The 25,536-nt window shown below is 40.8% G+C and overlaps 1 protein-coding gene across 3 annotated transcripts in view; it reads left to right on the top strand.

Annotated features, from left to right (window-relative positions):
- The window catches only part of SMAD9 (SMAD family member 9), a 62,335-nt gene extending 38,611 nt beyond the window's left edge, over positions 1-23,724 (top strand). For all 3 annotated transcript variants that reach the window (XM_068526709.1, XM_068526708.1, XM_068526710.1), the window contains exons 3-6: positions 3,662-3,919; positions 7,831-8,052; positions 17,074-17,330; positions 20,239-23,724. In XM_068526709.1, coding sequence (XP_068382810.1) covers positions 3,662-3,919; positions 7,831-8,052; positions 17,074-17,330; positions 20,239-20,382 — 881 coding nt within the window. In that variant the 3' untranslated portion in view covers positions 20,383-23,724. The remainder of the gene's footprint in view (positions 1-3,661; positions 3,920-7,830; positions 8,053-17,073; positions 17,331-20,238) is intronic.
- Positions 23,725-25,536: the final 1,812 nt, after the last annotated feature.

Raw genomic sequence — 25,536 nt, 5'->3', positions numbered from 1 at the left:
CCTCAAATATCAGTATTTTTACAATACAAATGAATTACTAGGCAGATGAAACTTTTAAGAGACTTACAAAATACAAGCTCAATATTTTTTACTATTCATTTCAACAGATATAAAATTACTCTGTCAAGTGGCTATTAAAGTTTCTAAACACAAACTCTCAGTTTCAGTACTTGTATTCCCACGGACTGGTACCCAGCAGCTGGTAAAGTCTCACCAGTCCTCAGACCTCACTTTGTGTGGCTTGCGTCTGGTAGAAGCCGTGCAAAAACGTTTTCAGGGCTCATAATGATTTTTCTTCATGCAACCGGAGGTTATTTCAGGAGTATAATTTCTCCTCCGTGTAAAATGCCCACACTCTATCAGAACCACATGACTTTTGAAATAGATACAAAAGCTTTGCTCTGCAGTTCCTTATACGCAGTAACTCCTTCCATTGTCTGCCCCCAGGGTAATGCTTAGATAGTGTGGTATTTAAAAGGTGGCATCACATTGAGTGTCTGTAAGCTCACTAGGTCATATTTGCAAGCAGCAGTTGTGATACAGAAATAGAATTGAGTAATTAGAAATAGCTATTACTATAGATTGAATGTCTGTGTCCCCCCAAAATTCATATGTTGAGAACCTCATGCCCAAGGTGATAGTATTAAGAGGCAGGGCCTTTAGATGACTAGGTCATGGGGCTAGACCCCCATGAGTGGGATTAGTGTCCTTATAAAAGAGGCCCCAGAGAGACCCCATTCCCTTCCTACCGTGTGAGGACATAGTGAGAAGAAGCCAGCCTGCAACCCAGAAGAGGGCTCTCGCCAGAACCTGACCAGGCTGTACCCCTATCTTGGACTGCCCAGCCTCTGGAACTGTGAGAAATAAATTTCTGTTGTTTATAAGCTTCCCAGTCTATGGTATACCTGCTATAGCAGCCCTAAGGGGCTAAGACAGCTGTGTTTTGAGTGAAAGTATTTACAAATATGATCAGTGCAAACCTAAGGCAAACTGAGCTTGTCAGGCTGAATTACGAGAACCCAGTAATTGAACAAATTCTATTTAATGACATCTTTGTAGTATAGGTGACCTCTAATGCTGACAACAGATTTCTTAGAAATGCTGCTCTATTTAACTAACATTTTGTTCAGTTTTGCCTCCAGTGGAAGCAGAAAAGGTTTTTTCAGCTGTTAAATCCTGAAAATCAATATAATTTATTTATGTTAAAAAAAAATCACTCAATTGATATATTTTTTGAACCTTTTAAGTACTGATTTTCTTTTTATCAAGTAGAAAAAATATGTATTTGCCCTAAATCCTTAAAATACAAATGCTATAAAAATTCAAAAAAAAAATACAACCAGGATGATATCATCAGTTTTCCTTACAAACCTTCACTGCCTTTGGTTTTACCCAGATGATAGAAATACATTATCAAGATATTTGCCTCAATAAAGAAAAATGCATCCTTTCTTTTCTTTTGGTGCCTCAGATCTGCAGGCCACGGTGGAGTGAAAGTCTCTGCATTCAGATATGAGGGAGGCTGTTTATCAGTGTTAAGAATACACTGTAGATACCTTACATTAGAACTGAAGTCACGGAGAGTATCTGAATTCTTCATCCAAAAAAGAACAATGAGTGTTTATTTGATCTTTGTTAACACTGTGATCAAGAAGCATCACTGGAAAAGAAGTCATATGTCATTTACTATGTCAGCCCCTCACTTTCAGAGTGTTCATGAGGCAAGGCATTTTTGTATGCCTGTATATTCATGGATTACATAAAAGGAAATTGAATGGCTTATCATCCAGGTCATTTTTGCACAGTGATGTTGAGTATTTGTTCTATCATGTCATAAGGCATATACAAATGCTGGCTTTTGAAGGAGGAAGAAGTCATTGTTTCTCTGCCACCCTCATCTCTGTAGTGGTTTAGCTTAAAACTTTTCATCTTACCTGTTGGAGTTTATATTCTACCTATAGAACTGAAAATTATTGCTTGTTAAGAAGAGGTAAATGTATGATAGTGGGTAAATGGTGGACTTCATGATGGATGTTATTGTATTGTAACTGTTGTCTGTTTACTCCAAAACATTTACTTTCTATGAAAGTTTTTATTGATACTTGCATGTGATAACAAATCCATAGTGTGATTTGAAACAAGTGCTACCTCAGCCATTTCCAGAAGCAACCTCTTTTAATCATTCTTGCTTGGTTCTTTTGCTAGTTCTCTCCATTATTACTAAAAAAATATGAAGATAACTCTAGATAATATGCTTATACATCTGTTTTCAAATGTATCACTTTTAGCTAATTTCATTGACTCTAACATAAAAGGTGAAGATTTAGCTAATTTATATTACCTTTTCCTTTCTTCCTCTTCTCAATCTATATTTTGGTTTCTGTTTTATTATACAAGTTAATATAATATTAATTATATTATTCTTTTGGCTATTCTATTAGTTTCCATTGTGGGATTTGGGGGTAAGAATTATTCCCCCTTAGACGAGCATTGGTCCATTGCCTTCCACTGTCCAGCATCGGTGATGGGAAGTAATAAATCAGTTTCTCATGTCCTTGTAGGTGACTTTGAGGTGATTTTCTGGGAGCTTTTAGAATATTCAGTTTGTCCTTAGATGTTTGAAATTCAAGATGGTATGACTAGGTCTGGATCTTTTTCATTAATTAGACTGTATACTCTGTGGCTCTTTTCAATCTGATGACATAGATCCTTCTTTAGCTCTGAGACGTTTTCACCTATTATTTCTTTGATCACTTCATCCCTCTGTATTCCCTGCTTCTCTTTCTGGAACTTATGTTGGTACCAGGTCACCCCTCAACAATACTTCATGGAATAGCTTCTTTCTGCCAAGCCTTGGGACACTTTAGAAGTCAGTAGGAGCTAGGAATGCCTGGACAATGCTTGCCCTTGAGAATTGCATCTGTTCCTGTTTTTGTATAGAATCAGGAGGGAAATGTTCTTTTTAAAGTATGGAACCCAGAAGGAAACATACTAAAATGAACAGACTTTATTTATAAGTTCTCTGTTACTGCTTATCTTCTACTTATTCACTTTTGTTACTACTCACTGTTTTATCTTTTACTTTATAACTTTTAGTTACCTTTAAATCTTTCTGCTAAAGGCAAGTAGAATGTTTTTACTTAACCAGCAGTAGGAGCCTAAAAATTTAGGCTGGTCATCTAAGTAATTCGCCATGGTTTCTGAAGTAAAAATATTCTGGGCATGACTTGGGGTTTCATTGTGAGCAATAGAAAGCGATTTTGCATTTAAAAAAAACACTTTATTGGCAGAATCAAAGGAAGCAGTGAACAGTCAGGCCTCCAGAAGGCCAGGTAATAGGGCAGCTCTGGTCATTTCTGCGATGGGAACGAGTAGGCAATTTTTAGAGCGCTGACATCAGAACGATTCTCTGCTAAACTTTTCGTTAATTGGCTGCGAGGAGAGAAACCATTGCTTCAGCTTGATTCCCAAGCTCTCTTTTGAGGAGGAGATGGGACCTTCGTGGACAGTGTCACGATGAGCACACAGAATGGTGGGCAGGTGGTTCCCAAAGGAAAAACAGGAGTTTATCACCCAGAAATAGACGAAAAGCAGCCCGCGCCCACTGTCGTTTGGGCGGATGAGCCGAGGTTCTAACGCACCGGTTGCTTCCTCCCCCCAGTTCTGCCTCCCGTGCTCGTGCCCAGACACAGCGAGTACAACCCGCAGCTGAGCCTCCTGGCCAAGTTCCGCAGCGCGTCCCTGCACAGCGAGCCGCTCATGCCGCACAACGCCACCTACCCTGACTCCTTCCAGCAGCCTCCGTGCCCGGCCTTCCCTCCGTCGCCCGGGCCCCCGTTCCCGCAGTCCCCGTGCACGGCCGGCTACCCTCACTCCCCGGGAAGCCCTTCCGAGCCGGAGAGCCCCTTCCAGCACTCAGGTCAGTGAAAGCCGCGGTCTCCCGGGATACGAGTACCCAACACGGTTGTGTAGGCGGGGCCATCGTACAAACGTAAAATAGCTAGTGGGAAGCAACCGCATAGCACAGGGAGATCAGCTCTGTGCTTTGTGACCGCCTAGAGGGGTGGGATAGGGAGGGTGGGAGGGTGGGAGGGAGGGAGATGCAAGAGGGAAGAGAGATGGGAACATATGTATATGTATAACTGATTCACTTTGTTATAAAGCAGAAACTAACACACCATTGTAAAGCAATTATACTCCAATAAAGATGTTAAAAAAAAACAAAGAATAATAAGATTTGATGTTTGGACTTTAAAAAAAAAAAAAAACTAGCGCTGCCACTTGCAGTTCGCACAGCAGTTTCCTGCGGCGGGCCGTTGGACCCTGCCCACGCTCTAACCTGATCAGGACTCTACCCATTTTGGAGCAGTTATCAATTTCTTTTTTTTTTTTAAATTTTTATTGCGGTATAATTGATTTACAATGTTGTGTTAGTTTCAGGTGTACAGCAAAGTGAATCAGTTATACATGTACATACATCCACTCTTTTTTTAGATTCTTTTCCCATATAGGCCATTACAGAGTACAGAGTAGCATTCCCTGTGCTATACAGGAGGCCCCTATTAGTTACCTATTTTATATGTAGTAGTGTGTATATGTCAATCCCAATCTTCCAATTTATCCCTGTACAATCCAGTGGCATTAAGTACATTCACACTGTTGTGCAACCATCACCACGATCTATTTCCAAAATTTTTTCATCACCCCAAACAGAAACTCTGTGCCTGTTAAGCAGTAGGTCCCCATTACCTCTTCCTCTAGCCCCTGGTAAGCTTTTATCTACTTTCTGCCTCTATGGATTTGCCTATTCTAGGTACCTTATATAAATGGAACTGTACAATATTTGTGGAGTTTTTTGTGTCTGACTTATTTCACTTAGCATGGTGTTTTTCACAGTCCATCCACATTGTAGCAGTACCAGTTACTCCATTTTTGTAACTGAACAATAGTCCATTGTATGGATATACCACATTTAAAAAAATCCATTCATTGGTTGATGGATATTTGGGTTGTTGCTACTTTTGGCTCTTGTGAGTAATGTTGCCATGAACATTGATGTTCAAGTATTTGTTCGAGTCCCTGCTTTTACTTCCTTTGGGTACATACCTAGGAATGGAACTGATGGGTCATATGAACTCTACGTTCATCCCCTTAATTTTGTAGATAGATCGACTCAAGGACCTACAAAAGGGCCTCCTTTATAACTTTTGCACCAGGGTCATAGTTCATTTTCTCTTAGGGAAATGCCTTATCACTGGCACTGCAGTGTGGTCCGTGGACCACGTGCATTAGAATCATCAGCAATGCCTGTTAAAACCTGCATGGCTGCATCCAGCCACTGATCTATTGACTCACAATTTCAGGGGGTGGGCCCAGGAATCTGCATTTTAACAGGTTCCACTGGCGATTTTTATGCCCACTTAAGTGTGAGAACTACTTGGATGGACGATTCAGTTCAACAAAGGCAGTGGAGTTAATGCCGTTGAACTCCACTGCTAACATAACAAGACCATTCTGAACCGACATTAGGAATGTAGACAGAAGGAATCATTTGTTCTGAGGTCCTCGATAAAGAGTTTTCTCTCTGCCTCAGGAGTTTTTACTGTTTTGAATTAATTTCTGATAACATGTTATCTACTGAATGCATACCATTTGCCTAATTATGATCGTCTGATCATAAAACTGATATTTGGGGAGAAGAGCCCTTCTCAGCATGCCTTGGGCACAAGCTTATAATCAGGTTTCAGCCATTCTGTGTTTTGGGGGCCATGTTTTGAACTGTGTTGAGTCAGAGTTTCCCTTTGGCCATTGTATAATCCATGGCACCAGAGGAACTGAAAATTAAATTAACTTCAAAGGAGGTTTAGCGTTCTCTGTTTTGAAAGCCAGATAACAGACTATAGAGAAAAGCTAGGAGAATAGCTCCTAGATTTGAAGATCTCATCATGAAGTCATTTGAACCCAATAATAACTCATAAGTCAGAGGGACAGCGAATCAACCCTCTAGTGAGGGGCTCAGGACAACCAGTTTCTCCTGGAGGACTGTCCCAGTGTCACCATAGAATGGCCCCCTTACATTACTGGTCTCTCTGTAGCAGTGACACTCTCCACCAAAGCCAGGAGTTTAGCGGCAGAAAGGGTTGATTCAAGCTGTCCTTGTGTAGTCTATCAGTTTGATGTTCCTTTGTTTTACTGCTTTCTTTTAGTTGACACACCACCCCCGCCTTATCATGCCACCAAAGCCCCAGGGACCCAGAATGCCTGACCTGTAGATGCCACAGCTGAGAGTCACTTAGTACTGTCAGTGCCTAACGGAGGTCACTTGGCAGATGAACAGCCAAATGTAGCTGTTTTCCAAGAGTACTTCCTATTACCACCTCCCATCTGGAAAACAAAGAAAAAAGCAAAAGAAAACAAAACGTGCCAGCCTGCTGTTTCATAAGTGTTTTCAGGGGCAGATAGCGTGGTTTCGCATTTTGACTTTGGCATTCCTCAGTCCCATAGAGTGAATGTTTTGTGTGTTATCCTGGTTAGTAGAACAAGTAAATTTTAAATTTTAACCGAACATTTAGAAGTCTGTAGTTCTGGATGTTTTAGTATGGAATTAGGTATTTAAGAAGTTAGTAATTTTGTCCCATTTGTGTTTCTTTACTATAATAGGTTTATACTAATGTCTCTCATTTGGCTTAGAGGAGTGCTCTTCAAAATATGTATATAGTTTTCACATAATTTTATTTGTGTCCTGTAATAGGCTAGATAAATATTGCTCAACTTTAATGTTCATACAGACCACATGGCGATCTTGTATAAATGCAGATTTTGATTCCCTAGATCTGGGGTGCTTTTCAAGAATCTGCATTCCTAACAAGCTCCCAGGTGATGCAGTGGCTGCAGTTCCAGGAACCACACCGAGCAGGGAAGGTCAAAGGGCTTTACTATCTAAAGTATCTCAGAGGGAATTCTTTCATAAGTGAAGGTCCATTTGGAAATCACATAATAACCCCCTAATTTATCTGTTTTGTAAGTTCATATTTTAGTGCATATAGGAACACACTCTAGACACAAGAATTACTAGAATATTCAAAGAAAAGAAAGATACTATAATCAATAGAAAGGCAGAGAAAGAGTGTGAGTGGCAAAGAAAAAAAAAACCTCCAAATTTGGGTTAGTGGCAACTTAACTTTGAAAAATTTTGGGTGAAAACATAACATTCATGGATTTCCTAATGAAATAGACCTCTCCCTTTAAAATACTTTTATGCCATAATTATCCCATATGTACACAAAGGAGAATGTGAGTCTATGTGGACATTGTTTTTTCTTTCTTAAATAAAATCCTATGCAGTGTTTTTGGTTTGATTTTTACATATTCGAACAAATTTTTTTCAGCTTTAGGTCGTTAGAAAAGGATACTCTTTGCCACGGGGATTCAGTTTGGCACTGCAACAGTAAGATGCTGTCATCTGTAAAGATGAGGTGACCTGGCAGCTTCCTTTTAGCTGTGTTTCCTTTAGGAGGGATGAAGTTTACATGGATCCACTCACATCGCTGTTGCCTGGCCCCTCAATTCTAGTAAACATGTTTACAAAGCCTCCAACCATGGGAGAATCACAAGGACGGTGGCCCCTGTGCACAGGTACGTGGACCAGATGAGCTACCTGCCAACAGCTTCCGTGAAAGAGGCAGGTTTGTAAAGATCACACAGCAGCCTGCTGGGTCTTGCAGCCAACTTTCTGGTGAACAGCAATAACCGCAATTTCCTGGTGGAGTCGTGAGCTGGGAGGCACGAGCGTGGCGGTAGTGATGTCCTGTCTGGTCCGTTTTCTTTCAGATTTTCGGCCGGTTTGCTACGAGGAGCCACAGCACTGGTGCTCAGTCGCCTACTATGAACTGAACAACCGTGTTGGGGAGACGTTCCAGGCTTCCTCCCGAAGTGTGCTTATTGATGGATTCACAGACCCTTCGAATAACAGGAACAGATTCTGTCTCGGACTTCTTTCTAATGTAAACAGAAACTCAACGATAGAAAATACCAGAAGACACATAGGAAAGGGTAAAAGCAATATGTAGTTCCTTCCTATATTCTTCTGAGCTAAAACGTGAAAATAGAAATAAGCCATGGATTGGCTGCATGGCCTAATGGGATGATCCCAGGGCTGGGATCTTGGAGACTGTTCTGGGGATATTGTTGGGAAAAGCATGGGAGGTTTTGTAACCTTAGTGTCTCTACCTCTGAGGTCGGCACAGCATCTTCTGGGGGGTGGCGTAGGGTGGGTATTAGGAAGACGAACAAGATGATAAATATGAAAACAGGATGAAATTATTATTTTTGTTCATTTATTTATTTGGCTTCGTCGGGTCTTAGTTGCAGCGTGCTGGCTTCTCTTTAGCTGTGGTATGCGGGTTTTTTCTCTCTAATTGTGGCATGCAGGCTCCAGGGCATGTGGGCTCTGTAGTTGTGGCACGCAGGCTTAGTTGCCCCACGGCATGTGGGTTCTTAGTTCCCCGACCAGGGATCGAACCTGCATCCCCTGCATTGGAAGGCAGATTCTTTACCACTGGACCACCAGGGAAGTCCCAGGATGATATTATTGAAGAGAAGTATTATGAATTATTTTTGAATTGCCTGAAATGCTAAATAGGATAACTTCTGAAGAAGAGGAGTTCTGGCTGGATGATTATTTATATCAGGTGAAGTTACCTTTGGAGACTGAGAAGCTAGGCAGTTTAAAAAATGGTTGACTTATTAATGTCAGGAAGCCTTTGGTAGGTGATTGGGGTTCTCCTGTGTCCAGGCATTGTTACGACAGCCGAATAAGCACAGGCCTCACTGGGGTCTGGCTGTGATGCTTTTGGAGCCTGTCTCATTGGCATGATCAATCCCAGCTGAGCATGAGGCCTCGCTGAGGATTTTAAGTTCTTTTCTTTTCTATTCGAATAGTTGGCAGTGTCTGAATGGTGCCTGGTTGTCCACTGTTATACTCTGGAATCACAGGTGTAAAGAACCTTCGGAGTCATTTGATCTTTTCTCTCCCCGTCTAGCACTTATACCACCTTGGGAAGTAGCCACGAGCCTTTTATTTCAAATTTCCAGGGGAGATTCATTATTTCACTTATGATGCTTCCTGTATTCTTCCTAACGTACCTCCTAAATGTCTCCTGTTGTAAACCTACAGACCATTGACTAGAGACAGGCTGAGTTCCTTCACTGATGTTGACTCTTAATGGCAAAAGTTACTTTCTGTTTATTTTATCCTGTATCTTTCCATAGTAGCTTTGAGGTGGCTTACAAGAAACCTTTACAGTGAAATGATAAATGAAAAATAGAAAATCAGTGGGAGAGAAGAATACACGTATGTCATCTCCAAGAGTTACCATTGTAATTGTAACCATTGTGATTGTGATTAAACTTTTCCTCTGGAGGTCAGAAAAAGGAAACTTAATCTGTAATGCAACTTTTATCCCAAAGGAGGAAACATAGTCATTCCTCAAAGGAAGTAATATTTTGACTGAAATCTTAAATATCTCAGGTATGGTTTTACTCTTAAATGATTTTTATAAGAATCTTCAGGTGAAATCTAAAGGTAGAACGTTAAAACATAATGTTGTAGAGCTGTTTGCTAAAGGGCTTTACAAATTGGTCTGCATATTAGACTTCTACTTATGCCACTTAATATAAAAATAGAATTAAAATATGCAAGGACTGTTAAATACCTTCTGGGAAACTTTCTGCAAGTAGTTTGTTCAAGGTGCTGCTGATGTGGATGGACAGATGTGGAGGGTTGGTGTCATGTTAGTAATTGAGAGATAATCCACAGGGTTAAAAAAAAAACATAGGAGCAAGAGCCAGGACTGATGACCTGTTACAAAAACCAGCAAGCCTAGGAAATGCTCACCTGGATGGAAGGGTACTCCACCCTCAACATGGTCTCCAAGGCAAAGGCACAGTTTTCTCAGAAAGCTGCTTTGGAATTGTCCTAATGTGAAAAGATAATTTTTTAAGGGGCTACAAGCCATGCCATAAAGCATGGCATGGAATATTTCAAAGCAGAGCTATTGGTTTTCTGTGAGATCAGGGGGCTCTCTCTCGGGGGCCCCCATGGATTATCTGGTTCTGAGCTGCGTGGCTTCCTGGAGCACCAGCCTGAGTAAGTTTGCAGCCAAATGCACCTTGAGGTTAGTGAATAAGTTAACGTGTTCTGTGGAGTTAGTTACTAAAGACACTCAGACTTCACAGCTATGCATTCATCTCGCAAATATTTATTGAGCATTTAATCTTAGCCAGACGGTTCTGCCACTAGGGATGCAGCAATGGGAAACAAACAAGACAAAACAAAAATCCCTGGCTTCGTGGATTACCTACAACTAAGGAAAGACAAACAAGAAATAATACACACACACACACACACACACACACACACACACGTCAAATGATAATTGTCCAGAGAAAAACAAAGGAGGGAAAGGGAATGGGGAGGGTAGCCAGGGCAGGCTTCCTAAGGAGGTGACATCTGAGCCGAGAGCTAAAGAGGGAATCGACAGTGTGGGTACCAGTGGGGAAAGCTTTCCAGGCAAAGGGAAACAGCAGGTACAAAGGCCCTGAAGCCTGCCTGGCATAGTGAGGAATAGCAGGGACGCCAGAGTGAGTGGAACAGAGTGAGCAAGGGAGTGAGGAAGTCATAGAAGAAGCGGGGACAGGACCCGGTCTCAGGGCCTAGAAGCCAGGTAGAGTGCTTTAACTTTGCCTGTGTGACACAGGAAGATGGAGTTAAGTTGGAGTTTATAGATCTGAGTTTTCACTTCAAAAGGATCCCCTGGCTGTTATATCGAGATGAGACTGTGGGGGTGGGGGGCAAGGGTGGAAGGTATCTACAAAAAAAATCTTTTTATTATGGTTAATGATGGGCCATTTCTCCCCTCAGTAGTTATCAGTTGCTTTGAGGTCACTTCCGGTTTGTGTTCCTTGCCACTTAAGTTAGGGAAGATGGCTGGTCCTCTAAAGGAAGTTCATGCCACCACCGGTCAGCAAGGCATGTACTTTGAGTTGTTTTCTGTGGCAGTGATGGTTTATGCTGACTCACCTGTGCTCTTTCATCCTGCTTTCCATCTAATGCAATGCACTGTGAGGCAGCAGGCTTGGTACCAAGCCTTTATTTGTATCCTTACAACAGTAACAAACCTATTGCTTTGACCTCTCTAGCCAAGTGCTTTAAAAAGCCGTAGGCTAGTTAGCACTAGAATAGCCAGGAGCTGCTGCTTCAGTATCAGAGGCAGGACTTCAAAGAACCTGGAAGAGTGCATTCTACATGAAGTCTGTCCATATTCTTCCTTGAAAACCAGGCAGACCACTTGAACTCTTTCAAATGACTGATAGCTGCCCCCACTGATTTTCCCTAATGTGTGTGAGGCACCCTGGCAGACTCTTACTCATGTTATTTTTATTGTCACCCTACAAGTTAGGATTTCTTAGTTCCATTTTATGGATGAGGCAATGGAAGCTCAGCGAATTCAGCGGTATACCCCTGGTCCCACGAGTGATGTGGGTTTGCACCCATGGCTCTGTCTGTAAGGTCCAGTTGCTCCCTTCTGCTGGAGGGGAGGGACCCTCCTGCTTTTTCATCTCGGCACCCCTCTTAGTTCAGCGCTTGAGGAATTGAATCTTTAGATATGGAATGAAAATACTTATCATATGCTGCAGGCACGATATGTCAGAATCACCTCTGAGATCTTGAAATAAGGCCCTCATAGTACTAAAGTGATGAAATTTTACAATGATTTACTTTAAAAATGTAAATCAGAGAAGATTTTGTGTTTTCCCCACAAGAATATTCTAGAAAAGGAGTACCTCACTGAGTTACACAGAGCTCCATCGGAGGATTATAAGGATCTTTACAGAAAAAAAGATGAAGAACTGCTGACATATCATACCTATCTGTGACTGCGCAAAATAAAGTGAAGGTTATTTCCTGATGTTTTGGGAGTGATGTAATAGCCAATTTGGATCACTGGAGTATAAAACGTGCCTGCTTTTTTAGAGTGGCTTTTAGGATGGCCCCGATTTCCAAATAATGAGGAAAACCGCAGTTTTGAATGGACTGCATGGACATACGTGTGCTGCTCTTAAGGTCATTGAGGTTGGATTATATTTCTTAGAAATGCACAACTTAATATAATCCTAATCAATAGCACTGTCATTTCTGAGCACCTACGATTTGTGCTGTAACTGAAGTCAGAGCTATTGACCCTCGTAATGAGCCTGTGCCGGGTTCTTGGTGTGAAAGGACACTTGGAGCAGGACGGGCAGGTTTCTCCTTTGCAGCTGCAGACATGCTGCGTGTGTCCTGGCTGCTGGCTGTTCTTCCTCTCATGGGAGAAGGAGTGGGTAATTATGATAATTCCTGAGGCATTAGCCCCAGGGATTGAATTTACCGAGGCAAACCGAGACCTTCCCTGAACATAATTATCATAGATTCCAAATCACTGAATTGCTTTTGGAATTAGTTTTTCACCTTTTAATGAATCTTTATTTTCTTGCACATCTCAGCTTGTTCTGTAGAATCCTAGTAATGCTTCCATGTTTTATGAAAGGAATTATCCTGAGGCAAGGGTTTGGTTTGTCAGTTCCTTAGAAGGAGGGTCTGCACCGCAGGGAGATTTTTTTTTTTTTTAATAAATTTATTTATTTTTGGCTGCGTTGGGTCTTCCTTGCTGTGCGTGGGCTTTCTCTAGTTGCGGCGAGCGGGGGCTACTCTATGTTGTGGTGCACGGGCTTCTCATTGTGGTGGTTTCTCTTTCTTGCCAAGCATGGGCTCTAAGCGTGCAGGCTTCAGTAGTTGTGGCTCGCGGACTCTAGAGCGCAGGCTCAGTAGTTGTGGCGCACGGGCTTAGTTGCTCCGCGGCATGTGGGATCTTCCCAGACCAGGGCTCGAACCCGTGTCCCCTGCATTGGCAGGCGGATTCTTAAGCACTGCGCCACCAGGGAAGTCCTCAGGGTGATTTTTGGATTGCTTCTTTCTCAATGGATTTAGTTTCCCAGTCTCAAAATGTCCTTTCCATTCTACCTTTGAATGTGTATAAGGTTTCTCATCCCTGAAAAAGCAAATCCTAAAAAATTTTAACACAGAATGTCATACTGTTGCAGTTATTACACAGGGCATTGCAAAATATTTCATATCATGAGAAAATGTTCACACTATTTTAATACGTGAAAAAAGGTTATAAAAGATCCTGTAGAGGATGATCCTAATTTTGTTTAAAATGTGCACATAAAAGACTGAAAGGTATATGACACATATTAGCTTTGAATATTTCTGGGCTGTGGATTTATGGCCGATCTTTATTCTTTGCATCTCTGTATTTTATAAATTTCCTCTAGTGGGTTTTGTTCCTCCTGTGAAGATGGGGTGGGACCGGGCATGTCCAGGCATGCTGGGGTCACTGAAGTAGTGGTGAGAGAGAAAGCATCACGGTTCACCCACCCTGGCAGAGTCGCCGAGTGTGCGAGCACACAGTGGGCATTCAGTGTAGGTCAGTTGGGACCAAAGCTGCTTGTTCATCATATTGTCCGGAGAGACTTAAAGTCTTCAAGTATAGCTTTAGGGGACTGATTTTGCTACCAGCCCAGAAGTGGCTTCGTGTGAACTGGAAGGAACCCATTTCTCAAGAGAAGTTTCTGCCATCTGCTGGAGGAGTCTTCTAATAACTGTACAAATCTCGGAAGACTGAGGCACACCCTGGGTTTGTGCAGTGCACAGCTGCAGGCACTGTCCTGGGCGGGCCCACCTCCATCCTCTGGACCAAAGCCCCGGTGTAGATCTGGAAATCTTTACTTTTATGTTATTTTTTGATCATACATTAAAAAAATTTTTTTTATTTTGGAAAATTTCAAGCTTACACAAAAGTAGAGTCATGTAATAAATTTTCATATGACCATCTCCAGCTTCAATAATGAGTCACGTTCTGTACCATTCTTTTCCCCAGTCCCATCACAGTATTTTTACAAGAGTATTTTAAAGCAAATCTCAGACCTCGTATCCTTTCTCCCATATATTTAAGTATATGTCTAACTACATAAGGAATTTCTGAGAGTATCATCATTAATTACCCTCAGAAATATGCACTTTCTTCAAGCTCCAGAGGATCCTGACAGTCAGCCAGATTTTAGAATAGTTGTGCATCTTTGATGGGGAGTAAAGACTGGTGAGGCCCTTTGCCTTTGGGTTCCTCTGAAATCTTGATCTTACTTTAGATGGCCTGGACTCAAAAGAATGTCACCCTGCATTTCATAGAGTTTCTTAGTCAGTACGATGAACACTTCTTCACAGCGATTAGTTGGATAGTTCACTTGTATTTCAATAAACAGTGCATTTTTTAATGGGAAGAAAATAAAATAGTTGTGCAGAAGAGAGGGCAGCAAAGCCAGGGGGAATATCACTTGCCAGCTCCAGGGAGGGTGTTGAGTTTGTGCTCATAAGTTCAGAGTGTTTTCCAAGCAGAGTGGAGAGGCATCAGGGTTCTCTGAGCTGGGCTGTGGGGTGATGAGATCTGCTTTCCGCAGGGATCTCCTTTCCCCACCCCCACTCCCACTCCGGAGGGGATCCTTGCATATTCCTTCCACTTCGGGACGTCCTCTTCTGACTGTTAGTAGGTTCCACAGCATTGGAACCCACTCACCAGCCTAACTAAGCCGCTGTCCTCTCCGCCTCCCGTCCATCACCTCTGTCACTCAAGGCTGCAGAAGATGCCAGAAGGGACCTACCTGCAGCCTGACTCAGCAGATCCAAATCAAGCCCAAATAGTCCTAATTAACCACCGCACAGGACTCCAGACTCCATAATCTCCTAAGGGGTGGGTGCAGGCACACACAGATGGAAAACTCAGATGAAGAAAGATGCAGCCCGAGAAGAGAGGTAGTCCGAGGTGTGGGTACAACTTGCCAGAGGACCCCGTCGCCGGGCTTCTCTCTCGTCTCAGGTAGCACCTTCTTCGGGCGTTTATCCTTACTGCTCACTGTTCTCTGTGGCGATCTAGCATCTCACACATGTGGTTTGAAGCCACTCTTCTGGCCTGTCAAATGGATGCAAATAAAATCCCTTGCTTACTCGACTCCTTCGATGCCGCTGTCTCTAGCCCAAATCCAGCCTCCTTCACAGTGGGGTTGAATTCCCCCCGGTCCCGGTACCGAGGGCTGCTGGCTCGGGCTTCTGTGGGTGCATCCCGTTGGCTCTGCCCCCTCTTCTCACTCAGGATGCTAAACTACTGCCTCCTTGTTCAGTCTTTTCTCTGCTTTCCATGCTCTGCCAGCATGTCTGTGGCTGCGGATGAGACTTTAACAGGACTGAAAATCCTCCCCTAAATAAACACCAGAGTCAGATAACAAAAATCTGTTCTCCTTAATAGGTTCTGGGAGGATTATATATTTGAAGGTCATTCAATTCAAAGACATACTAAACACTTAGCAGCCTCATGTTCTGGCTCTTTTACCACCTGCTCGCTCTCACTTTGAAAAAACTCACAGCTACCCCAGAGGCAGGCCTTCCCCCTGGGAGTTTTTAAAGGAACTCTGCTTGGATTTGCCCCTGCCTAACCTCCAACATGTCGCTGCAGCCAAGTAACTATGTCCCAGCTAATTAGGACAGTCCTTCTGCCTTCTCCTCACGGCCAGGGCCACGGGTGTCAGACCCCGGGCCGTTTAGGGGAAAGAATGATGGAGATGAGGAAGAAAAGGGAGAGGAAGGCTGAGCAGAGGAAGGGGAGCTGGTCTGATCTAGGTGCTGAGAGGGGAACCTTGGCCTGAATATCAAGAGCTGTGCTTTATCATTGTGACCCTGGGTCCATTTCTTCAGACTGTGTTGGAGTCTGTGGTTGGGATACCTAATACTGAAAACCACTCTTCTCTAAAATTGTATTAAGGGAAAGGAGATCGGAAAAGGAAGCCATAAAGCTGGCGGGAAGTATAATGCAGAAGTGCCTCCATTGCTGCGGCTGTGTCCGAAACGTTTCCTAAATGCGGAGTTACGCACACCAGGGTCTGAGAACCCCTGGAGGTCTTCAATTCTATTACTTTTAAATGTTTTATTTTTATTTTTAAAAGATCCCAAGTCTATCACTGTAAGTACATTCAGTATCATTTCTACAAACCCCTTTTGCCGCTGCACAGCGATTGTACTTACAGTCATGTTGACACTTAGTGCTGGAGCACTTTGTTCCTGCTAAAAGGTTGGGGAACAATCGTTCTGGTGCTTAATACTCACTAGACTAGAACATCTCCATCTCACCTAACCCCAGTCCCTTGTTATAAATTTATGTGGAATCTTAAACCCAGACATTGGGAGGGAAAGCAACAACTGAAATTTACTCTGAGCAGCAGCGTTCTCAGGACACTTTGCCTTTCAGCTCTAAGAATGTGAGATAAAGTAGCATAAACTACATTTTGATTGTGAGTTTTTATATTTTATCTGAAAACGTGGCACAAATTTCACCGTTTGTAGGTAAAAAGAGGCATTGTTTCTATGACCTATAACTGTAGGTGATAAGCTTTAAAATAAAATGGGCCTCTTTGAGGTATTTATTAAGAGAAATGGATTTATAATTGTTGGTGAAATAAAATTTAAACTTCATTTATTGTTCCCTCTGAAGTAGGTTTAGTGTATGCACCTAAGTATTACCATGGTACTATCTGTGTCCAGTTCTTTTTTTTTTTTTTGGTGTGTTCTGCATTATGTATTTATTTTGCATCTAATATTATGAGATCTTCCTTTTAGAAGGAACAAGCGTGAGATTGAGCAAGTGATGGGAGTAGTACACGAGAGCCTACTTCTGTGTTCTTGGTGCTGATCGTAAACCTGGGTTGCAATCCACTTTTAAATGGACTCATGGAAAAAATATAGATGATAATTAAAGCAAGTCAGCCTTTGGGGCACGTGTGGTACTAATCGATGATTGGTGATATTAAAATTAACCTCACAGTTGCTAGTCACATCTCTTGAGGTTACAGAGGTGGATGAGAAGGGAAGGGTGATACATCCAAGCGAAAAGTCGGTGCTGGTGTCGGAAGACTGTGTTTGCCTCGTAGGCGTGCACCTGTACTACGTCGGGGGAGAGGTCTACGCCGAGTGCGTGAGTGACAGCAGCATCTTTGTGCAGAGCCGGAACTGCAACTATCAGCACGGCTTTCACCCGGCCACCGTCTGCAAGATCCCCAGCGGCTGCAGCCTCAAGGTCTTCAACAACCAGCTGTTCGCTCAGCTGCTCGCCCAGTCCGTCCACCACGGATTTGAAGTCGTTTATGAGTTGACTAAGATGTGCACCATCCGGATGAGTTTTGTCAAGGTAAGGAGTGCTTGCTTCCCGATGGTAAGATGGAAAATGAAAAATAAAACCAAAAGCACTCTTTGGTTGACGTGGCAGTTAGACAGCCAGGGCAAGTAGACAGCAGTTTGCCAGGGGGTGGGGGTGGGGGTGCTCTATTTAATTGTTTTTTTTGTTTTTTTTTTTAAAGTAAATACAAATTTAATTTAAATTTTTATTATAAATTTTACAGTAAAAGTAAAACAAACAATATCCTAGAAGTCAAAATTCTACCTACAGGTAATGGCAAGAGTAGGGAAACTGCAGAGTCCAAATTTTACCAAACAATGTACAGCTTTCCTGATCAGCACCTTAGCTGGGAAAAGCATGAGCTTTGTAAGCGAACAGATTTCAAATCAAATCCCTGCTCCCCTAACTAACAACTGATCAAACAAGGTAGCTATGCTATCTTTTTTTTTTTTTTTTTAACATCTTTATTGGAGTATAATTGCTTTACAATGGTGTGTTAGTTTCTGCTGTACAACAAAGTGAATCAGCTATATGTATACATATATCCCCATATCCCCTCCCTCTTGCGTCTCCCTCCCACCCTCCCTATCCCACCCCTCTAGGTGGTCACAAAGCACCGAGCTGATCTCCCTGTGCTATGCGGCTGCTTCCTACTAGCTATCTATTTTACATTTGGTAGTGTACATATGTCAATTGTTTTTTGGAAGAGCTTCTCCATGAGTATGAAATCTCTTGTTTAGCAATTTTAAGAAAATTCTTAAGCATATTACTTTTGGAGGAAAACCGAGTTAAGATAGTTATCTGATTTTTTTTTTAACGCATAAGATAAAGTGACAATGATAATTGTATAGGACTTAATGCTACAGAGATTCTTCCATCCCTCAAATTGCTGAGCACCTATGGTCACTCAGTAAATGTTGGTGAATTTACCTGAATCAAATAAGACACTCTCCTTACTCTTACAAAGCATACAGGCAAATGGAGCAGTCATATTTATAAATAAGCTACAAAACAGACAGAACTGACTCTAATACAAGATAGTATGAATTAAGTGCTGTTTATAAAGGTATAAACAAATTGGGATAGAAACATTATGGGGGTTGTGATTAATTCTGAGACAGCAGTAGATGTTCTGTTTATGAATATTTGTTGAATTTATCAAATTAGATCTTATTAAAATTGATGTGAAGGTTGGAGAACGGAGGGAAAAGTTACTTAGCGGGAAGGAAAAAAACTGGATTTACACGTTGAAGCTAAAGACCTCAGTTTCATCGTCTGCTGTTTCATCCCTCGCAAAGCACTTGCAAATAATTCTAATATTTCCAAATCTGAGCTTGTTTATCAAACTGAGTATATGTACACAGTTTTCCCATTGTCATATAGGAATCAGTATGGCTTGTTCCAGGTTTTTTCAAAGTAAAATTTATTTATTAATCCTTCAAAATTATCTTAAAAAATGTGTCCTGTTTTTCTATACTTTTTTTTAAAATTTTATTTTATTTATTTATTTTTGGCTGCGTTGGGTCTTTGTTGCTGTGCGCAGGCTTTCTCTAGTTGCGGCGAGCAGGGCTACTCTTCATTGTGCTGCGTGGGCTTCTCATTGCGGTGGCTTCTCTTGTTGCAGAGCACGGGCTCTAGGCAAGCGAGCTTCAGTAATTGTGGCACGCGGGCTGTAGAGCGCAGGCTCAGTAGTTGTGGTGCACGGGCTTAGTTGCTCCTCAGCATGTGGGATCTTCCCAGACCAGGGCTCGAACCCGTGGTGTCCCCTGCATTGGCAGGCGGATTCTTAACCACTGCACCACCAGGGAAGTCCATTATGTCTTTATTGTATATATAATTTTAGTAATTATTTTAAAAATAAGAATTGAGAATAGAGTTTCCAATTGAAAAAATGACTTCTTGAATCCATTTCTTTCATGGTGACAAAGCAGTTTTATTCAAATTTACTGTTAAGCTTTAGAAGTATTTTCACACTGTCAGGCAATTAAATACCTGAAAATCTTTTCAAACGTTCTGATGCTTCAGAGCCAGCAGAGGGCGTTAAATTGCCATTAACGAACAACCATTTGACTTGCGGTTACTTTTTTCTAGGCCTGTGTTTTTCAAATTAGGATAAAAGGCCAATATCTCAGACGTAATTATTTCACTGTAACATAAGCTTGCATAGAAATCTTATTTTCCTAAGATCAGCAAGATGTATTTCTCAGATATGCAACCTTTAAATTCATAAAACTACACAATTCACAGAAAATAAACTATAATTATATTGCAGGGACTTTTAAAAACATAAATCCCTAGCAAATATAAGTACAGATGATCAGTGTAAAAGAAATGTACAAGTTCTCATCACAAGAAAAAATTGCATCCATGTGAGGTGGTGGATGTTGACTGAACTTACTGTCTTTATTTTTACTGTCTCTCCTATGGATGGTCACAAATGGCAAATTGCCAGAAGTGAGCCAGCGGGGGAGAGGAGAAACAAGCTTTGTTCATCAATCCTGAATAACCAAGAGCGCCCTCAGCCCTCGCTTTACAACGTTCAGATCCAGTCACTGGTCTGTAGTGAGCAACCACTTTGTACAGAACACGGGTCTTCAGCGTTAAGGGGGTGAACATGAGTTCAAGCTCCTTTCCCTGTGGAAGAGGAAGTGATTTGCCAGGGTCTCCGGCATGGCTAGAACCCAGGCCCTCTCTAGGTCCATGAATTTAGTTGTGAACCCAGGAGGAAACCATGGATGGGGACTCAGGGTATCTGGTTGATGCAAAAGTCGTCCTGTACTTGCAGGAACGTGGAGTTCACGTTCTCAGGTCCCAGGAGCTGCCCCGGGTTGGGTGGGCTGTGTCCACCGGGCCTGCTGGGGCCTCTGAAGGCTGCCTGTAAAGTCTGGCACAACCACTCCGCTCCGTTTTTGCTTTTCAGGGTTGGGGAGCCGAGTATCATCGCCAGGATGTCACGAGCACGCCCTGCTGGATTGAGATTCACCTTCATGGACCACTGCAGTGGTTGGACAAAGTTCTGACTCAAATGGGCTCTCCACACAACCCGATTTCTTCAGTGTCTTAACAGTCCTGTCTTAATCCACATTTCTATAGGATAGATGCTATTGCAGGCAGTGGCTTATATCATTTCAGATTTGCAAGTAACTGAAGTTTCTAAGTACATGTGTAAATACATATAATATATATTATTCACATTTTGTATCACCATTTGTTTTGTGCTTTCTAGTTAACCTGATGCCAGTACAGTGCAATTAGAAAAGCAGGTTTTTTGTGCCTACACTGTAATAAGCAGCAGCTTCTTTTGTGGGAGAGAACAAATGAGAGGCAACTGTAGGAACAGTATTTGAAGGGTGTTGGTAGAATAAAGGCAGCTTTAGTCCACCATGTCATGTAAGGCATGTTGTGTGGCCAATCTGGAAAAATATTAAAACTGTTTACGTAGCAAAAATCAGGTACTAGCAGCACTAGAGCAAATAACACTTTAGGACAAAACAAAGCTGTCAAACCCGTAAAATTTAAATAACCTCACTGTTAGTGCTACTGGCCAAAAAAAAAAAAAATCAAGCTTGTAAAATCAGTTACATAAGGTAAGTCACATAAACTTTATTTCTGAAGTTGAAATACCTATAGCTGGACTATTGTGCTGATATGAACGGTACATTTTAAACAGATTAAACTGTGATGGGAAAAGAAAGAAACTGTGAAGCTGAGAGTCATGTTGCCTCATTATCTACCACTGTAAAAAAAAATGAATGAGTCTAATATGGGAAGATAAATATGAAAATAGCATGAAAGGAGCTATATCCCCCAGTTGCAAAATAAGACCAGAACTTAGTCTGAGAATCACCCACAGAGATGCCTGCTTTCCACATAGGAAATCTCGGGTTCCTGTTTTCCTGGTGATTCATGTCAGGCAGCTCTGCAGATTTCTGAGTCTGCACAGTGAGCTCTACGGCCATGTATGTCAGTCAGTCCTGTGTGCGGAAGCAGTAAAATAAGAGCATTGGACGAAAGCACCCTGTTTACTTATACCTTCTCACATTCCCACGTTCAAAGTCTCTAGGTGAGGGCATGCTTTTTGCCACATTTTCCTCACATGCTGGCAAATATTAACTATTCACAGATGACTAAAACAGTGGTGAAGCCTTTGAGAAAAATCTAGACACACCGCTGGGATCAAATTTGAGTTATTTAACTTAGTGTTTCTATTGATTAAATGATCTGCTGGTCATATGTGGTAGCCTCTTCTAAAACTAAAGCTTCATACCTGGAAATAACTTCCCAAGTAAGATAATAATTTCACAATCCCTATCATTTCTGAGGAACAGTGGTCCTGAATAACAGGACATTTTAAAAAATGTATCCACAACATCAAAACCTGTTCTTATTTACCCTTGGATGATAAAGAGAGGAAAATTTCCCAAATTCCTAGGTACTTTCATATATATATATATAATAATTCCCACCCACTAAACACTGCATTGCTTGGAAAAATATTTCACACTCTTTTTAAAATGTGTAATTTAAGAAGGTAATTATGCTTGTAACAGACGGTACTTCAGTGATCCAGGTTTCTTCATTTATACATTCTGTCTCAACTCTTTCTAGCATTAGTGCATAGTAGTTGTTTCTCATTAAATTGTATTCAAGGTAGGAATGATCATGTGAAAAAGATATATGTGTGAGCTACTGCTGTCACCTCTTGTAATGACTAGTGTCACCTAATAGAGGCTTCCCCATATACAGTAGAAAATATTACATTGTACATTAAAGCTAGGTGGGCCATTTAGTGTTTAGCAAACTCCGTAGTATATTGGTGCATCAACTATGTATGTGCCTGGCACAATGTTAGGTACTGTGGAATCGAATGTAAACAAGAGACCCGTCCCAGCCCTCTGGAGCTGAAAGTCTTAGTAAATCTGTTTGTAGAATCATCTTCATGTTTCAAGAACTTTTAAAACAAACCATGCAATCTTTCTTATGCTTGAAAAAAAGTATAATTGACTTCTTAATTATCTCTATTTTGAAGCTGATTTCCCTTCTCTTCTGAGCAATCAAGTAATGGTTGAAGACTTCCTTGGATAAATGCTACTTTTCTTCTGTGTCTCAAAATTGGGTTTTTCTCCTTTTGCTTCCCTATTTTCCAATAATTCCCCATCTCCCCTTTTCTTGGAAAAGGCATTAATATGGTGAAGTCATCCTCATACAAGTACTGTTGCATGAAAGAGCATTAGGTACACGTGGTTTGGGTTCCAGAGAGCAAACATAGCTTTCTGAATCTCTCCATCAGTGGTCAAACTCCTCCTCTGGTAGTCTTATACCTTTACGGGATTAATCGGTACTAGTTGCTTATAAATGACATGAAAAAATACATTGAATTTTCATGCAGCTTTGGGAAACCAGGACAGAATATTCCAGTGAATCCAAATTATTTCTTCAAAAAATAACTGATTAAAGTGGTACGTATGCGTCATTACCAGTCCTATCTCACCAAAAGCCTTTATTAAGATACTGTGAAATTCAGAGAATTTAGAATTGATGAGAAGTTAATCCTTCAGTCACTGTAAGAGTCACATTTTAAATCAGCCTTTTAACATTTTTGCTGGCAAGAATTGTTAAAAATTGTAATGCAGTATTTGATTTCAAACTTCTAAATGTGCTCATTTAGCATTCATTCCTTGAGATAGACAATCCAAAAAATGTCATAGCATTCTTTTATAGGATAGTGAGCAAAGTGGACACGCTAAGCCATTAATTGCATCAGCCAAACATGTTTAAGGTTGCCATAGACAAGGATTGTGCAATAGAGAATAACAACATCTGGCCTGCTCACAAGACCCAGAACATTTATGGTGTTGTTCAAGCCTGTTTTTTGTGTTTTTTTATTAAAAATTTGAGATGTGAAAAGTTTGTTTTAGTTAGATGATATTTTAATACCTGCCAGTGCTTTGGAACTATTAAGATGTCACTTCTCAATACATTTATGTTTTGTTATTCTTTTTTTTACACTCAGTATAAATCAGGAGAAGTTGTACAACAACCTAGCATTTAGAATTTCCTTTTCATTGTCTTCCTAGGAACTGAATACCCCCATCACAGCAACAAAAGCATTTTATAAGTACCACTTGCTAGACTTTAAGCACCTGCTTAACTTTGAGTATGTCCTGAATATTTGGTATATATAGTCAACAAATAAAGCAAAATATAACATGCATTCCAAATTTCATCTTTTTCTATTAAGGATTTAACAGCTGAACTATATGACAAGATTAGGTGATCCTGGCATATGTTAAGTTCAAATTAATGTAAAACAAACCAACAAAAAAGAAACTATTTCTATTTAAGTAATGTTTTTGATTATTGTAGCTAGGCTTCAATTATCCTTCAAATTCACACTTACACTGTTACCTGATTGTTTATAATAAAGAATACTGTGCCTATGTGTCTTTTGGCTCATTTTTCCCTGCAAACGTCATAGAAGGATTTGTTGCATATGAGTCCTTAAGATGATCTTAAACCATCCTATTTTGAAAATAGGATGTTTTTGAAATCCAACATCCTATAGAGAAATTAGGTAACAGTTTTGAATTAAACACCTCAGAATAACTGGCATTAAATATAGAACCTTGCAGGGAGGGATAAATTAGGAGGTTGGAATTAACATATACACATTTATATATAAAATAGAAAATATATATATTCATATATAAAATAGAAAAGAATATAGAACTTTGAAGATACTTTGCAGTAATTTTAGAAAGGATATGCATAGAAGCTTTTTTTCTGGATATTAGCAAATATTAAGTGATATTACAGTATATAGGAGAGAATGAACAATTTTATTACTGCATACATCTGTACATTGCTATATATTACCTATTAGAAAGGTGCTAAAGAAGGCAACTGAGGAAAAACTAAGATGAAATCCAGGAGGAATATGAACATATCTAAAAATGTAAATGTTCTATTCCCTCCATTTAAATTTCCTTCCAGTCTATAAATGGAGGGGGTTAAATACATAAATATTTTGAGGAAACTTAGCTGCCTTAACTTAATCAAAGTTTTCCTTTTTTTATTTTTAAAGAAATGGAGCCCTTTAGTCAAAAGAAATATTTTGTGGAGTTCCAAAGTGTAAACATATGAAAGACAAGCTATTCTGGTTCGATACAGGTGAGGATTATGAAGCTGTAAGTTTATGGAAAGCAGTGTTTGTGTCTTGCTTGTCTTTGCATCTCCCATGGTTCCTGACCCTGTTCTTGCAACCAAAATTTGGTATTGGCACTTCAACCACTAACTAGTACAGATTTTTAAATATATCGCTGTATAGACATAAAATATTGTCTTTAAACATTAGCCCATCTAAGAGAAGGAATATTTTCATCATCCTAGGAACTTCCACGTATTCGTTTATTAGACAATCCTTGTGCATCAGCTACTACCAGGCAGGCACCATAGATGGCAATGACAACACAGTTTCTGCCTTAAAGAAGCTTATCATCTGTGGAGGAAATGAACAAGTAAACCAATAAAGGTCAGTGTGCTATTAGTTGTGACAGGCTGCCAGGGGACCAAGCAATGACACCTCTATCAGGCCCTGGATGGGTACCCAGGAAAGCTTCTGGGCTGATCCACCTTGCCTTCCTTCCCATCAGTTCCCTTAGCAAGTCTCCAAGACATTTCTAAACCAGCCTAGGTGCCTGATCTCTGTGCTCCCATCATAATTCGTGCTCATCGACGGTCAGTTATCAATTCCTGCACCATATTGTTTTCTTGTCCATCCGTCTCTATGAAGCTGGGAGCTTTTTAAGGGCAAGGATTGTATCTATTCGTGTTCAGCATTTTCCAGCTGTTGTTTGTTTAGAAAGGCATTTGGGGTTCACATTATAAAGGCAGAAATGGTATTTGTCTCATTCTCCTTTTTTAAAATCAGCAATTATTTAATTTCTTCTCTTCAAAATAAAAATAATTGCAAGCCTTCAATTACATGTCCAGTGACCATGCTGCAGCTGATGGGGATGAGAGAAACATGCTTATGATTTAGTTTGCAAAGTTTCAGCTGCACAGCAGTAGCAAGGGAAGATAGCTTTGACAGTTAAACTGTTAAAATTGTTTTTATTCTAAGCACTTATTTTCAAAATGTGAATTTGAGCAAAGACAAGATGCATAGGAATTCTGATGTAACAAGTTAACAAGGAGTATAAAAAAGGTAACAGTTCTG

The sequence above is a fragment of the Eschrichtius robustus genome, chromosome 18, assembly GCF_028021215.1.
Source record: "Eschrichtius robustus isolate mEscRob2 chromosome 18, mEscRob2.pri, whole genome shotgun sequence".
Classification (NCBI taxonomy): Eukaryota; Metazoa; Chordata; class Mammalia; order Artiodactyla; family Eschrichtiidae; genus Eschrichtius; species Eschrichtius robustus.
The sequence above is the reverse complement of the archived record's forward strand: the minus strand, read 5'-3'. Positions and strand labels throughout refer to the sequence as shown.